The sequence below is a fragment of the Coccinella septempunctata genome, chromosome 1 (assembly GCF_907165205.1).
Source record: "Coccinella septempunctata chromosome 1, icCocSept1.1, whole genome shotgun sequence".
Taxonomy (NCBI): domain Eukaryota; kingdom Metazoa; phylum Arthropoda; class Insecta; order Coleoptera; family Coccinellidae; genus Coccinella; species Coccinella septempunctata.
The window spans coordinates 58,287,801-58,310,214 of NC_058189.1; the positions used below are offsets into that span (position 1 = coordinate 58,287,801).

General features: G+C 36.7%; 1 protein-coding gene and 1 long non-coding RNA gene across 2 annotated transcripts in view; both read left to right on the forward strand.

The window, feature by feature from the left end:
* Positions 1-22,414, forward strand: part of LOC123313104 (alpha-1,3-mannosyl-glycoprotein 4-beta-N-acetylglucosaminyltransferase B) — a 174,188-nt gene that overhangs the window by 97,066 nt on the left and 54,708 nt on the right. Inside the window, exons 5-6 of the mRNA XM_044897834.1 lie at positions 5,287-5,424; positions 11,622-11,752. Coding sequence (XP_044753769.1) covers positions 5,287-5,424; positions 11,622-11,752 — 269 coding nt within the window. The remainder of the gene's footprint in view (positions 1-5,286; positions 5,425-11,621; positions 11,753-22,414) is intronic.
* On the forward strand, positions 10,356-11,084 carry LOC123313114. The gene is made up of 2 exons (XR_006537722.1): positions 10,356-10,534; positions 10,831-11,084. It is a non-coding gene; the product is annotated as an uncharacterized LOC123313114 (long non-coding RNA).

A 22,414-nucleotide genomic window follows, 5' to 3' on the forward strand; every position in this document is an offset into this window, starting at 1 on the left:
CAGAGTTGAAAACGTGGGAAAAATCGTGAAATGTTCCATAAAACCAATGAAATATGTATGGAATAATGAAAAACAATATTAAAATCAAAATTGATCGTAAAATTTGATGTGTAGAATCAATATTTGATGATTTCTGTTGACTCCATGCTTTTTCACGTGGAAACCTATTCGAATTGAATTTTGCATGAGCTACCAGAGATAAAAATCACCTTTATGTGTAGTTCAGCCTGCATCATGAAAAATTCTGAGTTCGATTATTGTGATGCAATATTTTACGAATTTAATTAGTGCCAATAAAGGATAATTTTATTGAAATTGGAATGACTAAACATGAATGAATGACACTAAACTTCATTTTCACGGGTATAATAACATAATTGATATTTCGAGTCTTTCTTTTTGCAAAAAGTTTTTTGTTCAGTTGAACTACCGCTTTGGTATTGAATTTCAAAGGCCCGAAATACATCAAAACCATCCAACTGTTTTCCGTCATTTAGCAGTGGACAAAAGAGCTCGCATAGCTATTTCATCTGAAACTATCACGAGTAGACTGAATTTTACATGAATTCAGCGAATTTCTTGCCATAGTGATTCACTCAACCGTGATGTCAATGATACAGACATCCCTCCAATGTCTGATGAGTCTCCTTTATTGCCCCATCAAAATTAATACGTTCATGAAAGCTGGAAGCCAGAATTAATACGAAATGGATATGAATATTTCAGTGGGAGCCAGCGATGGTCTTCTGCAAGCTTGATCTCGGATTGTCTGGCTGACATCCGAGATATAGGTCAGATGAAGGCCCCAATCTCACCAACGACTCATGTCAAGACGCCTGTTGATTAGCGCTACCAACACTAGGAAATAATTTCTATGTATACTCCATTCACTTTTATGAAAGCACTCGGTTGGCCATGAAATAGTTTTTATAACTAGAAAATAGCAAAGTTGGCACTCATGAAATGTCGTTAATGTCAAAACGACGTTGCCACAACTAATAACAATTAATATTACGAAAATGCGGAATGATTGAAAAAGAAAGAAGGCAGAGTATCATGAAGTGCCATTTAGAATTAAGGTTCGGTCATTCAGATAGAAATCCTGATATTCTTAAATTTACAATATACCTATTCAACGTGAGTGAATTTATATAATGTTTCATCTGAATCTAAACGACTTATATTTTAGTAGAATGTTTCCACAATCAGAAAGATAATGAATGACGAGAATTACAATAAATTTTCTTTTATTGGGAGACCCAAAAAGTTGATGGCATTTGAGGACTTTATTTTAGAGTGAACGAATGCGGAAACTTACTACAGGATTTTCGATGAATGTCATCGTAGAATAAGTTCCAGAAAGCAAAAAGTTACTACAGTGTTAAAGGTTTTCGGTGAATGTCATCTTTCTAGAAAATTAACTTTTCTCTTTTTCATTTGACTTGTACTGAGCATTGATGTGAATATCTTATGGGATCAATAAATATATTATTATTAAGTTTTCCGCACTCAGTTTAGATAATAGTTTGCTTCAAAAAAAAATTTAATAATAGAAATAAATATAAAAAATATACAAAGAATCAAAAAAAGAAGAAACATCTCGGAAATAAGTGAGAGTGACTCTGAAACAGAAAATATGTATTTCATACTTTCATACATCTGATGATGAAAACCTTGACATGGACAATCGTTAGTCATTGGAAATTGTTTTTTTTTTCAATGTTTTTTCTGATAAACAAACTTATGGTCTCACTGGACCCCTGTTCAACTCTCCCATGGGTAGTTATTAAAATGTTCATCCCACCATCACACTACTATTATTATCTTTCGTTACCTATTTGGGCCTGATATCTTCACGCAAAAAAATGAGTTGCTAGCATTTACAGATACAACATATGTGGCTTCAGAGTGAAGAGGGGTTCAACTCTCCCGGACTCCCCATACTTAAAAACTGATCTTTTGTACTTTCCATGCTGTAACCATATTTGGAATCTCTACGTAATAACTGAGACTTTTACATAGAACAGACAACACAGCGCTGATTGAAAACAAAACATGTTTTGACAAGCGTCTCAACCTCACATGTTTTCACTAATATTGTGGAATCTGTCATATTTCCATGGCCAACCTAATGCTCTTATAAATGAGAATAAATAAAAAAAAACGTAATAGGAATTTATTTTATAATGATGGAACTACGTTGAGTGATACCATTTCGGAGTCTCAATGAAAAGGGTATGTTTTTTCTCAATTTTACATGTAGGTGACCATAGTTTTTTAGACCAGGTTAAATTAATCTTAGGAAAATAATAAAAAAAAACATGAAATATGGGATAGATCTTTTATTGAAAAAAAACTATGCATGTGCCCCAAAAATCATAGTTTACATTCGATAGCACGTCTATTTAAAAATAATATCCAAAAAACAGATTGAAAAAATTCTTTCATTTAGTGTCTTCTCACCAAAAATAGTGAATAGTGAGGAGGGGTATAATTTTTAATTTTCGTAAATGTCGAATATCTCCAAAATCGAGGGACTTTTACTGAACATAAAACATATTTTTCTTTACCTCTATCAGCAGGTGTCAGATTATCCATTCATTACGTCACACCCTGCATTATTTTTCAAGTGCTTATTTTCCTCTTAAGGTCTCGACTGCTTGGAGCAAACTTCCAATTTTTTTTTCACTACCTACCTTTCGATACTAAGCCTGATCATTTCCTGGCCTAAAGGTAAAGAACCTGTCTTCAAATTTTCAGTTTTCCTCATACCAGCTCGGTTTTCTCTAGTCCATCCCTGGTTTCACCTGGAACATTTTAACAAATTATAAAAACCCAGATAGCGTCATGCCGTTCTCACTAAACGTGTAAATATTTGATCCTCGGATGCTGGAGAGGCACCCTTTTCAACATGCAATCTTTTTATCGGGCAAATGAACCCAGGACACCGTCGCTTCCTCATCGATTCCTCCAGAGGATGATGGGACTGTGAGAGAGAATTACCTCGCCCTGACCGTTTAATTGATAGTGTCGGCACACAAAGCAAACAGCATTTGCATCTTCGCTCGCTGAGAGATTAGGGAGCCAGGGGGATATGCCCAGGACTACACTCTCATGATTGGCGAACTCAAACCTGCGTTGAGAGTCCTTGGCTTGGATCCTTTACAATCTGGGAGGGATTAAACGGTGATTCGTTTAGCTATTTCGGGTACTCGACTGGGATATTGCAGACTGGTTCTGTGTACAGGTTTTGAATTCTATACCAAAAGTGAATGGAAGTTTTGCCCAGGTGGATAAACCCTGATATTTCGTAGTTTTGTGTGAAATTTACGAAAAAGTAAATTTGGGTTAATCGGAGTTTACAAATCACCAAACGCTTGTCGAGAATCTCGATTGAAATGTTTTTTCAGAGCTTTCATCAGTAGCGCTTGCAGTATTGAATAAGGGACCATCAATTTCAAACGTACTCCATCGGAGAAAAAAGCTATGTTGCTCTGATGAGGTCAAATGACACCGAAACCATGCTCAGCATCTGCTTTTCTTCGATGGGGCGTACTCCATTTGGGGCCTTGACGATGGCAAATTGGCTAGTTCAATTCAGATCGTAACACTTGTTGATGTATTCATATTATCAGCGTGTGGTATGCATCTGAATATAGCCTCATTATTGAGTAAATATTTGAGGTATGCATAGACTATAGAAAGTATTGAATATGAATAAATGAGATCTCATTCAATTGCCGATTCTAGTCAGCTCAAAAATTCACCTGTATCAACTATACAGGGTGAGTCTTTGACTCGTAAAAATATTCCGAAAAATTCGTCAGGACGGTTTCACTGAAGTCCATGGAATTTCGAAATTCATCACAAAAACGGTTACTCTTTTAGAATATGTATCACTTTTAGATCTACGATAATGCAGTAGAGAATTGCACTGCAGAAAGCCCTCCAAAGTGAACTGGAACATGAAAAGTGGAAGAATAAAATACCGTGTTATATAAGTATCCAAAAGTTTTGTATGACAATATAGGTTTTCGAATACGCTGGGATATCTCCTGTTATATTCGTCTGATTCAATTGGGGTTTCCGATTCTATAATCAGCGTTGCCAAGGTTTCCACCCTAGCACAAAAACTCTATTTGCTACTCCGTCTGAAAATCAGGATGTCCTATTACACTCTGTTCTAGAAAACCAAACAGTTGATGATTCAATAGAAAATTGCACTCCAGAGAGCTCTTCGAAGTTAACTCGAAAATGAAAAAAGGAAAAACAAAAAAAATTATTTTCTCTTAATGTCAGATATTTCAAATTTTGGTAGAAAAATATAAGTTTTCTAACACGCAATTACGTGAACCTATCTACTTTCGTTTAGATCTTCATCTTCGAAATGGCATTTTTGAAAAATTGCAAATTACACCTGAGGAATCGTCAAGACCGAACGGTTGCGCCGAGATGAATGAAATCTTGAGATTTATCACAAAAAAGTGTTTCTCTTTCTGAATATGTATAATATTCAGAACTACGATAATTTTCCTGAAAGATACGCGACTCGAAAGTTGACCTTCGAAAAATTCACAAAAAGATGGGGTCAGTTAAAACTTCCTCAAGACCGAACAATTGTGCCGATATGGATGAAATTCTCAGATTTCTTACTAGAAGAGTTGCTCTTTCAGAATATGTATCGCATTTAAATCATCGATGATTTTATTAAGAGATACACATGTCGAAAGCCGACCTTCGAAAAATTCCACAAAATATTAGGTCAGTTAACTATCAGTTGGAGCATTGTCACGTCAAACATCTAAAAAAATTTCCGCTATACTTTTCCTCCAATTAATTCAATATTCTTAAGCTTCCTTCTATATGTTTAATGAATAATTAAATATACCTACTCAACAACAGCTTCATGTTTGAAATTCGAAGCGATATGAACTGAATATTATATGAACTAATGTCTCACCTTTCTGGAATCAATAAAATTATCTGCTAATAAGACACATGAATAACAGTAACAGTAAAAGTCACTTTTCAAAACGGACAGAGCTAATTTGTACTACCAATAGTATAATTCACATTGCTTTGGCTAAGTGAACAAAAAAACAAAGAGACCTGTCTAAAACAAAACCTTCAACCGTACCGTCTATTAGCCTTATTTCTTGAACGAATATTGAAATTAAAATTTCACTCAGCGGAGAACAAGAATATTGTTTTTCGTCTCCTGAAATTTCCACCTAAACTCCGGAATTCGCTGCAGCAGCAATTTTTAATCCACTTCTTTTTTTACAGGAACTTTCTACGTTCAACTGGAGGATGACATTCTAGCTAAGCCCTCCTACGTGACGGAGATGAAGGAATTTGCCCTAACGAAAATCGCAAGGAAGGAACCCTGGTTTGTACTGGATTTCTGCCGACTGGGGTTCATTGGTGAGTTCTTCTTTTCATCGATTACGGGTTGATATCATAGATAATTATGTCTGACTGACATATCTTTTATTTTCTTCATCGGACAACACAATTTTTTCATTTTCGATACCCTCACGAACTCAATGGTGATTTGTCTCGGCAAAAACATGGGATATTTTTGGTAAAACCTAATTTTTCCTCACTTTAAGCTTCCATTAAGGATCAGCCAAATTCAGCTTATTCTTAAGAGACCGACAATTCGCACGTGACGAAAGCTCACAGCGGCCCGTTGAAAATGTAACAAAAATCGTTACTTGTACATACTCGAGCGTGTCAGATTTTCATACAGATGGTTAATCTCAGTGTTGCAGACATGTTGACTCATTAATCTGACACTAATCAGAAGGGATTTCTTCATCTGACAGTTTGAAGATAATAACAAGGAATTTTTTTCGAAATATCTCCCTGCCTGTACCTCTGATCGTTTCTGTATAGATTATGAAAGTTGTAGATCATAAAATTCTATACAACTTTTATCTGAAGCAATTTTACATACTATTAATCGTTTTCGAGTTAGAGGGCGATAAGGGCGAGGAGCTTAGCCACACATGCGAAAGGCCAAGGTCATTGTAGAAACCCAATCTAATGTACATTCATCGCCATATATGTATATCAAAAACGTTCAAACGTAGAAAACATTGCTTCGAACAGAATTTGTAGAAAATGTTATGCTCTATAACTTTTATATTGAATGCGAAAACCATTTGAAGACCAGAAGAGGAGATAACTCAAAAAAACTTATTGTTGTGACCTTTATGGCCCATTTTTATTGTTTTTGCGTGCTGAAACTGTCAGATTATATATTTTCCGTTATTCTTCTTGAATCATCAGCTTCATAATAAGAAAAAAAAACACCGCGCTCGAGAATGTACACGTGACGTTTTTTTTTTGCAACTTTGGCGCCCCCCACACATTTTCGTCACACTTAAATTGTCAGACTGAGAAAATAATAATATATATACTTTTCAACATGTAGTTAACCACATATTATATCTTAATCTGGCACACTCGAGTATTCATACAGAATGATCGTTTATTTTCAAACTATTCTGACAGGCTGCCGTAGACAATTCCACTTATATACAGGTCTAATTTATGGTATCTCCTATTTAAGGTATCTCCCTTTACATTAATCTGACACTCTCGAGTAAATCCCGAATTTCCCTCTTGTGCTCCCCAACTCTGTGCCAAAAAATATGCTCGTTATTACCACAGTGATCGTTTCACCTGGTCTGTACATTTCCAGATTAAAAATTAATTATCATCGAGGAAAAACAAGTACGAAATGAGTGGTGTGGCGAAAATGATTTTTTGCCGATTAAATTCATTAATTCGTATGCCATACTGCCGTCGTCGGTGGTTGAAACCGGAATAATTACGGTTCCATTGAGCCATTCAATCCTTCATTCACTTAAGGAAAAATTGAATTGCAAAAAATTAATTAGTCCATTCCGCGTACGCTATTAGAATTCTGCTGAACGACTGACCCGTTCAGCGGCAAAGAAATGTAATCGCGATCCGTTCCAGTTCTTTTTGTCCATAATTAAATTCTCTCGGGTTGGACAGAATGGTGAATATACGTGAGCTGGTCGTAAAGGTTGGAACTTAGCTTAGAAGAAGATTCACTACGCTGTATCATTCTACAATCTCTCTCATTGTCGCGTAGTCGAGATACTTTTTTTCGCAAAATAGCACAGTCATTTTAGGGTTTCACCTCGGAATAAAAGATAATAAGCTATAAATTGGTATAAACTTTTGTTGTGTTGTCCTGAATATTGTCTCAAAAGTCACCAATGCTATCATGTACGCGTCTTAAGATATTGAAGGTCAAATTGGTTTTTCGCGAATATCTCGGTTCCTGTTGCTTAAATGAGATTTCTAGTCATTATGAAAAATATAGAGCATGAAATTCTCTACAACTTTTGTTCGAACATTTTTTTCATACGATCAACCGTGCTCAGAGTAGAGCGCGAAGAGTGCGGAGCGTACAGTCATATTTGGGCTAATGCGAGGTGAAGCAGGAGATACGGTTTTCAGTACGTTGCATGAAATCAATTATTTACTGAAAAAGTATAATTATTGAACAATATGTACTAACTATTAATTATTTATAATTAACTATTTAACTTTACTATATTATTAAGTTTTGTTGGTTTTCTTGTCGCTCAAAAATATTGAATTCATTGCATCATCCTCATTTTCGGTCAGATTCATCTCCAAACCTTCCAGAATATCAGTATTTGCTTTCATCGGTATTACTTGTACATGTTGGAGTGTTGAGGTAAGCCTATCCATTGCACTGGCCACAAGCTAAAGAACATTGTAGTCCTGATTTTCCGCATCCACAGCGGGAACCACAACCAATTTTGCAATTGCAAAAAATTATGTTCAGTAGTTCGGCTATTGCTGAAGCTTATGGGCTCCAGGATTTCATTCTCAAGCATCCAGCCACAATTATGTTCTAAGTTTTTCCCTAACCATGTTTGAATCTGGTGGTACACACGATTTGAATGTTGATGTATGATGATCTGCTACACTTGGTGGAAGTGTTCACAATTGTACAGGTTTATTTCGTTTCGTTAATTTGACTAATTGCGTGTAACGGAAATGATCTATGTTGTCCTCAGATTTTGGAGCATTATATAGTGCCAACAAGATGCGCACTTCATTTTCAAATAATGTTTGTACGGTGCAGTTTTCTTGTTGAAATACTTCCACCAGTTCATCCAAATTGGGAATTTTTTCCAATGCTCTAGTAACAGTCTTTTTTTAAAAAGCGCAGAAGTCGTGCCACAGCCGATGAATGCGTGTGAAAATAAAAAGTGTTTTTTAGTACGAGTGTATTGATCAAAACTATTAGAAGAATATATTTGTGTCTTGACATTGCCTTTGCCAACTTGTGTGTTTGAGAACGTCCAATTAAAATAAGGAGCAAATCAATATCTTCTCCTATGATGACGGCAGTCATATATGACTGTACCCCATAAACGGTTGATAGTATGGAAAACATGTTCGAACAAAAGTTGTAGCCAATTTTATATTCCACAACTTTCATCATGAAGACATATCTCATTTAAGCAATAGGAACCGAGATATTAGCGAAAAACAATTTTTCTGACCTTTGACCTTCAATATCTCAAGACGCGGACACGATAGCATTTGTGACTTCTGAGACAATATCAAGGACGTCAAAACAAAGGTTTGCACCAATTTACAGCTTATTATCTTTCATTCGGAAGTTAACCCCTTTATTTAGCTAATATGACTGGGCTAAGAGCGATAAACGCAAGTTTAACCTAAATACAGTGTGGTCTAATAAACTTGAAACGATTTTCAGGCTTTAACAACTTGCCAGCTATATCTTGACCTTCATCCCTGATTCTTTTTGCTGATGATACGTCGATTGCGGTCAATTCGAATAGTCTGCAAGAACTCAGCTCTTTGTGTATCTATCATCAGTATCTCATTGACTGGTACCACTGGTACCGTCGTAATACTCTGGTTGTAAATTTGGCTGAAACTAAGGGTGACCGGCCACCGAATGCGAAGTTGAGCGATGCTGAGTGTTCAATGCTGATATAAGTGACAAGCTACGAATCGAGTGACGTAGCTTGTCATTTAGCATTGAAAACGCTAAGCTTCGCTCCACTTCGCATTCGGTGGCCGGTCACCCTAAGATACTCAGATTCAGTAACCGAATATGGTGTCAACTGATTGTGTTAAATTCCTCTGGGTCTACATGTTGATCAAAATTTCAAGTGGTTTCGCCAAGTTGACTACATATGTCTGCAAGAAGTTGAATAGCTGTTTTTATGCTGTATCCAAACTTAGGAAGGCACTTCCAGCAGATATCCTAACAGTTTTCCTATCATAGTGTCGAGGAAAACCTATCTGATGTATTCGTCTAGGTATACAGGAAGGGCAGAATTCGTTGTCTACTGAGAAGATCTCGAGAATTACAGCAGCTAGAAAAAAACAGATGACACATTTCCGAGCTCTTTTTCGGAGAAGTAAAGAAAGGTGAAAACCACAGCCTCCTAAGATACTTCGTTTTTGAGTTTGACAATTTCGTAAAATTTTTTTCATTTTTTTGTCTTTGAAGTTGCAGATCTGAAACTTGAACCTTCTACAGGCACTTTTTACGTAGAATCCACTAACGAGCTCAAAATATTTTTTCGTTTCCAAACATCCAAACTATTTTTTTTAAATGCAATCATTTATTGAAATTGTTTTTTTTTTTAATTGGAAGAAAATCTTTTTTTAGTAGATTCTACGTATCAAAGTGCCTAAGAAGGATCAAATTTCAGATCTATTACTTCAAAAACAAAACATTTATGAGAACCGAAATCGTCAAAATCTCAATTTTTGTTCAGTTAGAACTCGAAATCTAAAAATGATAGGCCGATTCTGTCTTCAGATTTGGATTCTATTCCATACAGCCAGTTCTACCGCGCAAACTGTGAGATAAGCATATACAGTGTCTTATCTGGCACGCTCGAGTATGTACACCTAACGATTCTTTTTTACGTCTTTGAGAACCTACAAACGCTTTCCCCACCGCTGAAAGTGCATACATCATAAAACTTTTTCTCTTTCTACCATCTAATCTTCAAAATCCACAAGGCTCGAGTAAATCCCGATTAAGCATCGTCGGCTCCCCAACTAATGGCAAAAATATAGTTATTTTTGTATCTAGTGCGCGAAATGCTACTTTAGTGATCGAGAACTGATTTTTTTTAACGAGGCGCAGCCGAGTTAAAAAAATAGTCGAGATCACCAAAGTATTTCTCGCATGAAATGCAAACAAAATTTTTTCTACAAATGTCAAAAATATTATTCTAAAATAAGTAACATGCTTAGCTTAATATGATAGAGTATTGAAATTTCAGGATCAAGTGCTGTCACCTCTACGGCAGTTGCTTGCAAATCAAAAATGGATAGTTTTATCCAACTCCTAAATCTACGATATCACGAGCTGAATTTGAGTTATCTGGTTTAGGAATACCTAATTATTGGTTCGTGCACTGGCTGCACCATTAATGTTAACATTGTGAATAATAAATAAAATTAGGTAGTAGTGGAATTAATGTCTGTGAATTGAATATCAATGAATATGTTTACGGCATGCAGACAATTATTGAATTCTGAAAAAGTACACCTCCGGGCAGGATTCGAACCCGCGCCCCTCTTGATTACCGGTCAAGTGCTCTACCCAACTAAGCCACCAGAGGTCACGGTTTCCATCTGCGTTGACGGACCTATACTATACTGAATCAGAATCCATATGTTAGTACGAATCTCCTTGTGAACGTTTTATTGTTCGCAAGGGTTAGAGATTGTTAGGAGGTGGTGAGGGAACAAAATTAGGTAGTGTTAAATTTTCTCACAATTTGAAAGCCTTAATTATTGTCATACATTAATAAATGAATGATTTCTTGGATTTTTGCTTGATTGAGGAACAAAAAGGTTAAGATATAAAAATCCCATTTAGTTTACATGCAGTGTGCGAAGTAAGTATTTCGCACACTACTTCGCGCACGGTGTCATGGTAACGAAGGAAAATGAAAAAAAGGGTCACTTCGCATATTGTTGTCAATGCGCGAACCTTGTCATTTTTTGACGTTTGTAGAAAAAATATATTTGAAAACTGATCTCTTGTTTTTTCATGCAAATAACTAGATTTGGTATGCCTTCAATCAGTTTATATAAACGTCAATTATGTTCGTCCCATATTTTCGACTTCATATTTCCGTAGTGATTCGACATTGTGATAAAATACGTCGTTACTCTCTTTTACATAAAACGGACAACATAGCGCTGATTTAAAACCCAAAAATGTTTTGACAAGCATCATATCATAACCCCACATTTTCGTACACTACAGAGTAGAATGTGTCAAATTTCCATGGCCAACCGAGTGCTAAAATAAAATTGAACGGAGTATATTTTTGCTCGGTATTGTTTTCCAAAACAACAAATGGCTAATCCGTCAACGCGATCATTTTTCGCAGAGCGCACTCCCGCAATCTGAAAATCGAAAAACACCCCCATTCATACCATCCATCCCCCTGACAAATCCCCATTTGCAGTCGCCTTTTCAGGAAACGTATATCCTGAATTTCCCGCTTCCATGTAATCAAATCGATCTTTCTTCGCAGGTAAAATGTTCAAGAGCGCCGAGCTCCCCTGGCTGATCCAATTCTTCCAGATGTTCTACAACGATAAACCGGTTGACTGGCTGCTGTATAGCCTGATTTATACCAAGTTGTGCAATATTGATAAGAGCCACGTAAGTAGTACGATTTTTTACGCTCCGTAACCTGTGAACTCCACTCGTTGGGGACATATGCCAGGGGAAATTTTCTCTGGAGTGGGATAAACGGGAGAACGTGATGGCGAGGTGAAAATTGAAAACCGAGCGTAGAATGTATCGTTGAATTTTATGGTTCAACATTGTGGGAAACGAGAAGCGGGGTGGGAAGAAAGTACGGTTTTTTTTTCAGGGGATACTTCGAAATTATGATTTCACACTATGAGTACATGTTGGAAAATCTTTTCTCCAAATCTTGAATAATATACTCATGCCCTTGTCCACCGACAGGCTTGAGGTTACGTCTTTCAATAATTGTTATGTTAACTGCAATTGAATTCAAAGTGAGCCTTCATCGAATAAATCGGTGCAAACAGGCATAAGGGGACATAAAAAACAGAGCACCAGATATTTATTAATATATCACAACAATAAGCAAATTAATTCAGATGCACAACATCCGCAGATAATGAAATCAACGAATGTTACGATCTAAATCGAACTAACAAACTACCATCGCTCGAAGTATTACCAGAAATTTTAGATCGTAACATTCGTTGATTTCATTATCTGCGGATGTTGTGCATCCTGAATTAATTTGATTATTATTTACCTGCCTTACTATGAAGGCTTCATCCATTTCTTAATATCACAACAATTTTTACTCGAGGATATATTGAAAAATTCTTAGCCTACTATAGAACCAAACAAAATTTCAATGTCAGAATATTTTATTACTCAACATATTCTCCTCTTAATTGGAAGCATTTATTACAGCGAACGTGCAACCTTTCGAAAAAAATGTTTCTTCTTGCTCTGTAAACCAGACCTGCACATCTTTTATCACCTCCTCGTTGGAAGAAAATTTACGAACTTTTAAACTTTTTTTCAGTTAAGGAAAGAGATGATAGTCGATGATAGATGATGGGGTCAAATCTGGTGAATAAGTGGGGTGTTCTAATAATTCAAACCCAAAATCACGAATTTTTGCATGGCAACATGAGATTTGTGTGCAGGGGCGTTGTTCTGCAAAGACAAAACACCTTTGTATAGTTTTCCGCTTCTTTTCTCTTTATTTCTTTCCGTATAGTGGTCAATAATGTCGAATAGTAATCTCCGGTTATTGTTTTACCCTTATCCAAAAAATCAATCATGATTACTCCATAGCAATCCCAATAAACTGATGGAAGAACTTTTCAAGCAGATTTTCGGACACGAAACTTCTAAGGTTTTGGGAAACCAGAGTGTCGCCATTCCATCGATTTTTTCTTTGTTTTTGGATCGTTTGAAATGTCCCCAAGTCTGATACATAGTAACAATTCGGTTTAAGAGGTTTACATCGTTTTCAAATCGGGCACAGATCGAACGCGATGCTTCTACACTTGCACGCTTTTGGTCAACATTCAAACATTTAGGGATCCATTTTACCTACAGCAATTTTTCTCTAAATTGACGTGAACTATATGATGAACGCGTTCGTATGAAATATTCAGTGCTTCAGATGTCCGTTTTAGCCCAATTCTACGGTCTGATAAAATCATCTCATAAACTGCATCGATATTTTCGGGGACTAACACAGAAACTGGCCTTCCCGATCAGTCATCATCTTCAATGGAAAATTTACCTTTTTTGAAGCTTACAGTCCAATTATGTTCATCATAAATCAGCTTACCTCTTAACCCATTTTAAATACAGGTACTTGATGATGGCTCGATACTTCATACTGACACTTCTAATGAGTTATTGTTCTTTTCTATGTAAACGCAATATTTTTTGTATGCATGGAACTGGTCTAGGCTAACTAGATATCAATACATTCTCGAAATAATCTGTTGAACATCCAGGATGTCTTATGCACTCAGAAACATGTCTGGGCAAAATACTAAGATAATGGTCGACGAAAACACAAATGATTTTTACTTACTTACGTATTATCTTGTGAGAACAGACGATAACAGAAAAACCAGAAAAGAATATTTTCTCTTGTCCTGACTTACATAAATACAGGGTGAGTCTTCGACTTGTACAAATATTTTAACAGTAGAGTTTTGAGGTCAAAAGAAACACTTTTTTCCCTTCCCATTTCTCCCGATTCAGCCATGATAAAAAAATTTACCCCGGGTTTCATAAAGCTTGATCGGTGAATCAACGCTTGATTGACGAATAGACGTCAGTTTGCTTCCAATCGATAATCCACTCATGATCATTCAGATAATTATTCTTCCATCCAATTTAAATGTATCTATATATGTACGTCCATTCAATTACATATTGTCAATTGCTACTTCTTCAATATATTCAGGAATGAAAAAGGTTTCAGTGATATTGTTTTTGAACTGTCAAACCGTTGATCGCACAATCAAAGTTTTATGAAACGCGCTGATAGTCATTCTAGGTTTTCATGGAGATCTGTGCCAAAATTACTTACAGAATAACTAGCTAAATCTGTGATACTACACATCTGTGGATCTTTTAAAAAGAGTTACACTCGATTGTTCGAGTTTCACAGATACCTTTTATTTTTGAACATCAAATTATTCTAAAACGGCGCATTATGCTAGAAAATATGAGAAATACTTTTATTTAGAAAACGATCAAATATTCATTAAATAGCGTCCAACCTAGTTCAAGAGTTGGGATTTCTGAATTTTTGGTATTTTCATAGTACGTAATGGTCATAATGAGTGAATTGGAAGACGTGGGTGGTGGGTAATATCTTGTGTTCGAAAAAGATTAATCAAATAAATGAAAAATTATCTTCCAAAATCATTGCATTCGAAAAAACCGTTTGTAAGATAGAACTAACAATAACATTTTTTTACAGTTTTTCAACAGCCTGTATCTTTTAAACTAAGCCGATTCGGAAAAAAATAGTAACAGAAAACGTGTTTCTTTTGACCTCAAGAATCACCTTTTAAAATATTTGTATGAGTCTATCTTTTTAATAAATTCATCAAAACTGCGTAATCTGTTTCCATGTCACTCAGTATATCTGACAAGTTGAGATTACTCACCTCAATCTAGCCACTAGAGAATTACTCTCATTTGAAAACAATGAACCTCATTCTCAAATTAGATTGTGATTGAATTACTTATTATTTCATATCAGAGGAACAGTACAGCTTTACAAGTTAGAAACTAACCAAATTATACCAAACCCAATTTAGTCATTTTTGTGACCCCAAATCGTTTCAATAGTTTGATACAACTAACTTTCCCACAACAGAATACACCTGCAATTATAATGTCCAAAGTTGCTCGAACATTTTCTCCAAAACAACCATAATAACAATTTCCGATCGTACAAATAATAACAATACTTAATAATTACACAACTCTCGACTTCGATTTTGATGTGAACTATATTCTCGAACTTCGATTAGATTCACTGGCACTGGTCTGGAAACAAGGAACGTTGTATACATGAACTGGGGTTTATTAGTGAAGCCATGCATCTTTGGGGGCTGATATTACTAGTTAGCGAAACTAATAACAAATATTGAGATATTGTAATAGGTGAACTACGTTGTTCGACATGTATGCCAAAGTTGTTTAATCGAATCTGAACGCAAAGGGGTATTAGATTGGGAATTATGGTTGTTTAATCCTGAAGTGAAATATCAGTTCGATAATTATTCAGATTTATGAGAAGCACGCTGATTTAGTTATTTATTTTGGCTAGCTCGAGTATCCCATTTGACTTTTTTTATTCCTTGATATTTTTGACCCTATGCAGACGTCCATCTCACCGATGAAATGAAATGATTCGTATAGTTTTTTTTTCTCTCTTCCCTCGTTACAAACCACTAAATCTTCAAATGCCCGTTTCTCATAGACGTTATTCATTATTTATCAAATTACGAGCACTTGAGGAAGAACAGTTTTCTATGGGGGCCGCTACCCTAAAATACTTACTACGATGGACGTAGGTCATCAAATACTTAGACACGGAAATACACAACCGTATCAGTTCGGCATCACGGGCATTCTGGAAGTTAAAGGACAGAGTGTTTCACAATCACGACCTCAATCTGAAGACCAAGACAGCTGTTCACAAAGCAGTGGTCCTCCCAACGCTTCTTTATGGAAGCGAAAGCCGGACGACCCAGAGGCGACATATTAAACAGCTTGAACAAACGCTACAAGGTCATTTAAGACATGCACATCAGATGGTTCCACAAAGTTTAGAATGCAGAAGTCTTGCAGCGCCCGAGTTGAACAACAATTGAGACTCAAGTAACGAGGGCCCGACTCAGATGGAGCGTCCACATTCTGAGGATGCAAGACACAAGGCTCCCCAAAATAGCTATGTATGGCGAACTCACAGAGGGAGTGCGGAAACCAGGAGCCAGTATAAGCGGTTTGGATAAACTTCATCAAACCCTAAAATCAGTTAATGTCAAGCATAACTGGGAACAACTAGCGTTAGACAGGTCACAGTGGAGGTCTTTGGTACACAGTTATAATGGAGACTCGGGAAGGATACAGCGGCGGCCAGATCTGGTTGGTGACTATCCATGCCCGGAGTGTGGAAGGATCTGTAGGTCACGGTTGGATCTCATCAGTCACAGGAGGGCACAAAGTCGCAATTAGCCCCATAAAATTATAAGTCTGTTCGCCCAGTTTTTTTTGTCTTCTTGTAGATTTATTCCCGGTAACGGGATACAGCAATGAATGAATGAATGGATGACGTCATGATTGCGAGACCGATAATACTCTATGGGGCAGTAATCTGGTTTGCCATACGTGCATCACTGGAGCTATGAGGACGTGCTCAACTGGAACACTTGAGGTCATCACAAATCTCACTCCTCTACATCTAGTGATAGCTAAGGAAGCCCATGAGGTCTTCCTCAGAATATCTAGGGAAGGCACAGGAATTGAGACAATTGAAAGTCATAGAGCCTGGTCCTCTCTAAACAAGTAGAGTCATTCGGGGCAACTGCGCGCACTTTTTCCTTTCAAGCCATACCCTATTTCAAATGTTGAAGCTAGGAAAATTAAAACATATTCATGAGATAGAGAATTTTCTAATCTATAAAAAAAATTAGAAAACAAACAAACAAAAACGTTTTTTTTCCGCAAAAAAAAATTTAATAGTGAGAGTTGGAGTGCGTTCACATGCCCCGTATTGCGGGTAAGTGTGCGCACCCTCACGGGGTAAGTGAACGCAGTGCTTAGTGAACCACACAATCAAAACAAATTACAAAATAATGTCATCAAAATATTACAATAGAGAAATGCTGTTTATTGTCAATACAGAAGCGCCTTTTACAAGCACTGCATTATTGTTCGTGCCACCATTCCTGGTGAACACAACACTTGATACATTCCTCTGTTGGTAGCTCTTCATATTTTTCTGAACAAATAGGACAATATTGATCGAGTCTTAACCAAGAAAATCAACAATGTCATAATTTATTCCTCACTGAACAAATGCTCATACAATGAATCTATGCGCACACTTACCCGCGCACACTTTCCCCAGTAAGCCAAAATTTTAATTGACGTTCTTATAGAGTTGAGCAGCTAAGAGAACCTAAAATTTTTTATTATATATTTAGATTAATATGCGCATGATCGAATACAACATTGTTTAACACTGTCGGACTCGGAACTTGGACCTGGCAGAATTTGCAGAGATGCTAAAAATTTACAAGAAAACTAGTGAATTTGATTGCAAATAAAAAGTTAACGAAACGTCGCACGGCGCACTCCTATGAAAAACTAATTTGGCGATTCTGCGCCCTTGCTTCACCCAAATGAACCCTTCTTTCATACATTGCAGAGTCGAGATATACGCAGTGCACACACTTACCCTCTGCGCTCAGTTACCCCGAATGACTCTACATCTCATCAGCGAACCTACCTAGTGATGTTATGATTGGAGAAGTAAGCATTGAAAAGGGCCTTAACACGATGCTATGTAATAAATTAACCAGAATTTCAAAATAACTACCTTTAAAGGGACTGGCGTAGAAATATACGGGGCAAGCACCAAGTGTACACTATCATTAGGCTCAAGTACAAGTATTTTTCAGCCAGGAATAGGTACGCAAGATACGTAGACATAAGCCTGGAAAGAACCTATCAAGGATGTGACGTAGTGAACCATTCTGATAGTCAAGCTGCTATTTCATCGACCCAAAGCTGATATGTGAGTGCCGAAGGAAACTCATTTAAGTAGGCAAAAATAATTAGCTCTTTTTAGTCTGGGTTCCAGGTCACTCTGGAATCAAAGAAAACGAGGAAGCCAGAAAGGTGACACAACGCCATTTACTGGCCCAGAGCCTTTCTGTGGTGTAGGAAAATGCACCTATAAGAAAGAGCTTCTGGAGAAGAAAGAAAACAAAAGGGAAGCACTCTGAAGGAATATTTTAGGAATGGATCAACTACAAGATTCAAGAAATATTTGAATTTATTTGTCTCACAGGAGACATTGTCATCTTAGAAGGTATATGATGAGAATTGGGTTATCAGAAACTGAAGAATGTATATTTTGTGAGGAAGAGGAAACTGTTCACCTGGTTACTGAATGTCTCGCCATTACAAGCCTGCTGCAGGAATGTCTTGGATAAGAGAATTAGAGGAGAAATGAGGACTTAGGATCCTCGAAGCTCTCTCAGATACTTGAGTTCATTTGAACTCTGGAACTGGAGGGTGAGCTGTAGAGGGTACAGTTGTGAGAACAGCTCTGATGAGGGGCACTGTAGACCTTAAGGTCGCAGTGAAATATAACCCTCTTACCAAACTATAATTTTAAACCAAATAGCCGCAAGTCATTTTCGAATTTTCCTACATATTTTTACCGAGCAAACCATTCCATTTTCCAACTCATATTTGAGGGATTGAGGGAGTCCATGGTTTCGAGAAACCCTGAAACGGGGTCGCGTTAAGGAATCGTTCACCGAATTTGCCATTATAGCTGTGCTAAAGTGAAATTGCTGTGCAACTGGTGGTTCAATTTTGAGACACCAGCGCTCAGCTCCGAAGTTTGGACGCTTTATTAGGCAGGCTATAATCGTGATATAGAGTTATTTCAACAATGACGTTATTGTTATAGCAGATTGCTGTATTTTATGGAGCTAATTGAGATGCTGGTGGAGGTCTTAGGAAAGTTCAAATATTGTTTCCTATCCGTTTTCTTATCTGCTTTCCGAGTGATTCATCCTGTGCAATAAAGCCTGATTGTGCCGAGGATCAAATATTATTCGAATCATCATGCTCGGAAATGTATATTTTACAACATGAATAATTTAATTATTAGGGATAACAGAGAACCGACACTCCCATTCCTGCCAGGGTCGGCCTTCTTATCACTGGACCCCTAGGCAAGAATTTTCTCAGCATATTTTTGCAAAACATGGAAAAATGGGTTAATAAAAAATAATTTGAGAATCGAGAAAAATAATAGGAATATAAAGCATGAACACTCCAACCAGTGCTTCATATTGTGGTGAAGTTTCAATCATTCATATTAAAAATCAATAATTTTCGAAAAATCGAATTTTTGCGTTTTAATAATTTTACTTTCATTAGTAAGAAATTATTCAGGTTTGAAAATTGACCTGTGTTATGAAACAATAACTCATTAGAAGTATCAGTGTGAAGTTTAAGGTCAAAAAAGTAAACCTCAGTTACGCAATAAATTGAAAGACCGAAGATGTCCACCGAAATAGTGAAATCGAAAAGTATCGAGCCATCATAAAGTACCTATATTTAAAAGTGGTAAAGAAATAAGCAAATTTACGAAGATATGCTCAATACCCTTGTTGATCAATGTCCTTCGTATGTGACCGTGAAAAATTGGACTGCAAGCAAGAGGTGAATTTTGATTTGAAGATGATGATCGATCGGGAAGGCCTTCTGTGTCAGTCCCCGAAAATATCGATGCAGTTCATGACATGATTTTATCAGACCGTCTAAAACGGTACCTATCTGAAGCACTGAATATTTCATACGAACGCGTTCATCATATAGTTCACGTCAATTTGGAGAAAAATTGCTGCAAAATGGATCCCCAAATGTTTTGATGTTGACCAAAAGCGTGCAAGGGTAGAAGAATCGTGTTCGATCTGTGCTCGATTTGAAAACGATGTAGACTTCTTAAACCGAATTGTTACTATGGATGAGACTTGGGTACATTTCTACGATCCAGAAATAAAGCAACTATCGATGGAATGGCGACATTCTAGTTCTCCAAGACCTAAGAAGTTTCGTGTCCAAATATCTGCTGGAAAAGTTCTTGCTTCAGTTTTTTGGGATTGCCATGGAGTAATCATGATTGATTTTTTGGATAAGGGTAGAACAATAACCGAAGATTACTGTCCGACATTACTGACCACTTTACGGGAAAAAATTAAAGAGAAAAGACGCGGAAAGCTATCCAAAGGTGTTTTGTTTTTGCAGGACAACGCCCCTGCACACAAATCTCATGTTGTCATGCAAAAAATTCTTGATTTAGGGTTTGAATTACTAGAACACCCCCCTTATTTACCAGATTCTGCTCCATCCGACAATCATCTTTTTCCTCAACTGAAAAAAGTTTGAAAGGTCGTAAATTATCTTCCAAGGAGGAGATAATAAAAGCGGTGGCAGAGCATGAAGAAACATTTTTTTTTGAAAGGTCTGGGGACGTTGCAGGTTTGCTGTAATAAATGTATTCAATTAAGAGGAGAATATGTTGAGTAATAAAATATTACCAAAGACGAAAAACTTTCTAATACAGTCGAGCCTGCAAATTGATAGCTGAGGCGCAACCGAGGCTAGCAAGCAGGCTAGACAATATAGACAGTTTTTTGCCGACGTGCTTATTACATTTTTTCGTCGACCTCACATACCTTTATAAAAGTAAGTAGTTACTTGTATGATGGCTTCATCTAAGCAATGACAACAAATGATAGTTATTGTCACAGGCACTTATGTTTTTATCATATTCTATATTCACAAAATTGAATCAATGGCCCCAGGATCAAATATTGCTCAGAGACGAATAGCCGGACGAAAAGTGTTTACGGACGAAAATTGGCAGCGGACGAAATGTACTAGTCCACTTTTCGTTCGTAAATTGGTACGTAAATTGTCATTTTTTTGTTCAGGTGGATGAAGAAATGTTTTTTCACACTAGTCACTGCCTATATAGTCAATGTTTCGGAAAAAGCGAATAACGAAAACAAGTAAAGATATTGAACAAACCATAACTAAACTATAAGTGACATATTTACGAAGTTATTGAATCAAACCTTAACTGATGACTATAGGGATTAACTAGAGGGTTGTTTTATAGTGAATTTTCCTGTCAAAAGTATTATGAAATTTTCGTGACTGTCGCTTAAAGATTTTTCTGAATCCATCCAACTTATTAGATGTATCAAATTACCTACAAGAAACGACGAACTTAAATCCCTCGAAGGATCTGCTCACCTCGTTAAGATTCATTTACATCGGAGTTTTCGAAGCTACCAAACTATAAACTCATTGTGACAGAATGGCGTTGTGCAAACTTGAATAGAACTTCGTCTGGCATCTTCTTATGAATACAGGTCTGAGACTGCTTCGACACCCAACAAAGAAGTATAATAATGAGCCTTCCGTTCTACCGAAATTGGTCACTGAGATCTCTGTTCGTATTTGATTTTCGCTTGTTCAGTTTGGAATGGAATATGCTTGGTTTATTATCGCTTTCTGGGTAGTTAAATTGGAGAAGTTATTCTCTCAGTTGTATGTAGAGCTTCAGATATGAATGAATAGAGTCATTCGGGGCAACTGTGCGCACTTTTGCCTTTCAAGCCATACCCTGTTTCAAATGTTGAAGCTAGGAAAATTAAAACATATTCATAAGATAGAGAATTTTCTAATCAATAAAAAAACATCAAAAAGCCAACAAACAAAAACGTTTTCTTTCCGCAAAAAGAAATTTAATGGTGAAAGTCGGAGTGCGTTCACATGCCCCGTATTGCGGGTAAGTGTGCGCACCCTCACGGGGTAAGTGAACGCAGTGCTTAGTGAACCACACAATCAAAACAAATTGCAAAATAATGTCGTCAATATGTTAAAATATTAAAGAAATGCTGTTTATTGTCAATACAGAAGCGCCTTTTTATAAGCACTGCATTATTGTTAGTGCTACAATTCCTGGTGAACACAACACTTGATACATTCCCCTGTTGGTGGCTCTTCATATTTTTCCGAACAAATAGGACAATATTGATCGAGTCTTTACCAAGAAAATCAACAATGTCATAATTTATACCTCACTGAACTAATGCCCATATAATAAATCTATGCGCACACTTACCCGCGCACACTTTCCCCAGTAAGCCAAAATTTGAATTGACGTTCTTATAGAGTTGAGCAGCTAAGAGAACCTAAAATTTTTTATTATATGTTTAGATTAATATGCCCATGATCGAATAAAATATTGTTGAACACTGTCGGACTCGGAACTTGGACCTGGCAGAATTTGCAGAGATGCTGAAAATTAACAAGAAAACTAGTGAATTTGATTGATTTAAAATAAAAAGTTAACGAAACGTTGCACGGCGCACTCCTATGAAAAACTAATTTGGGGATTCTGCGCCCTTGCTTCACCCAAATGAGCCCCTCTTTCATACATTTCATAGTCGAGATATACGCACTGCG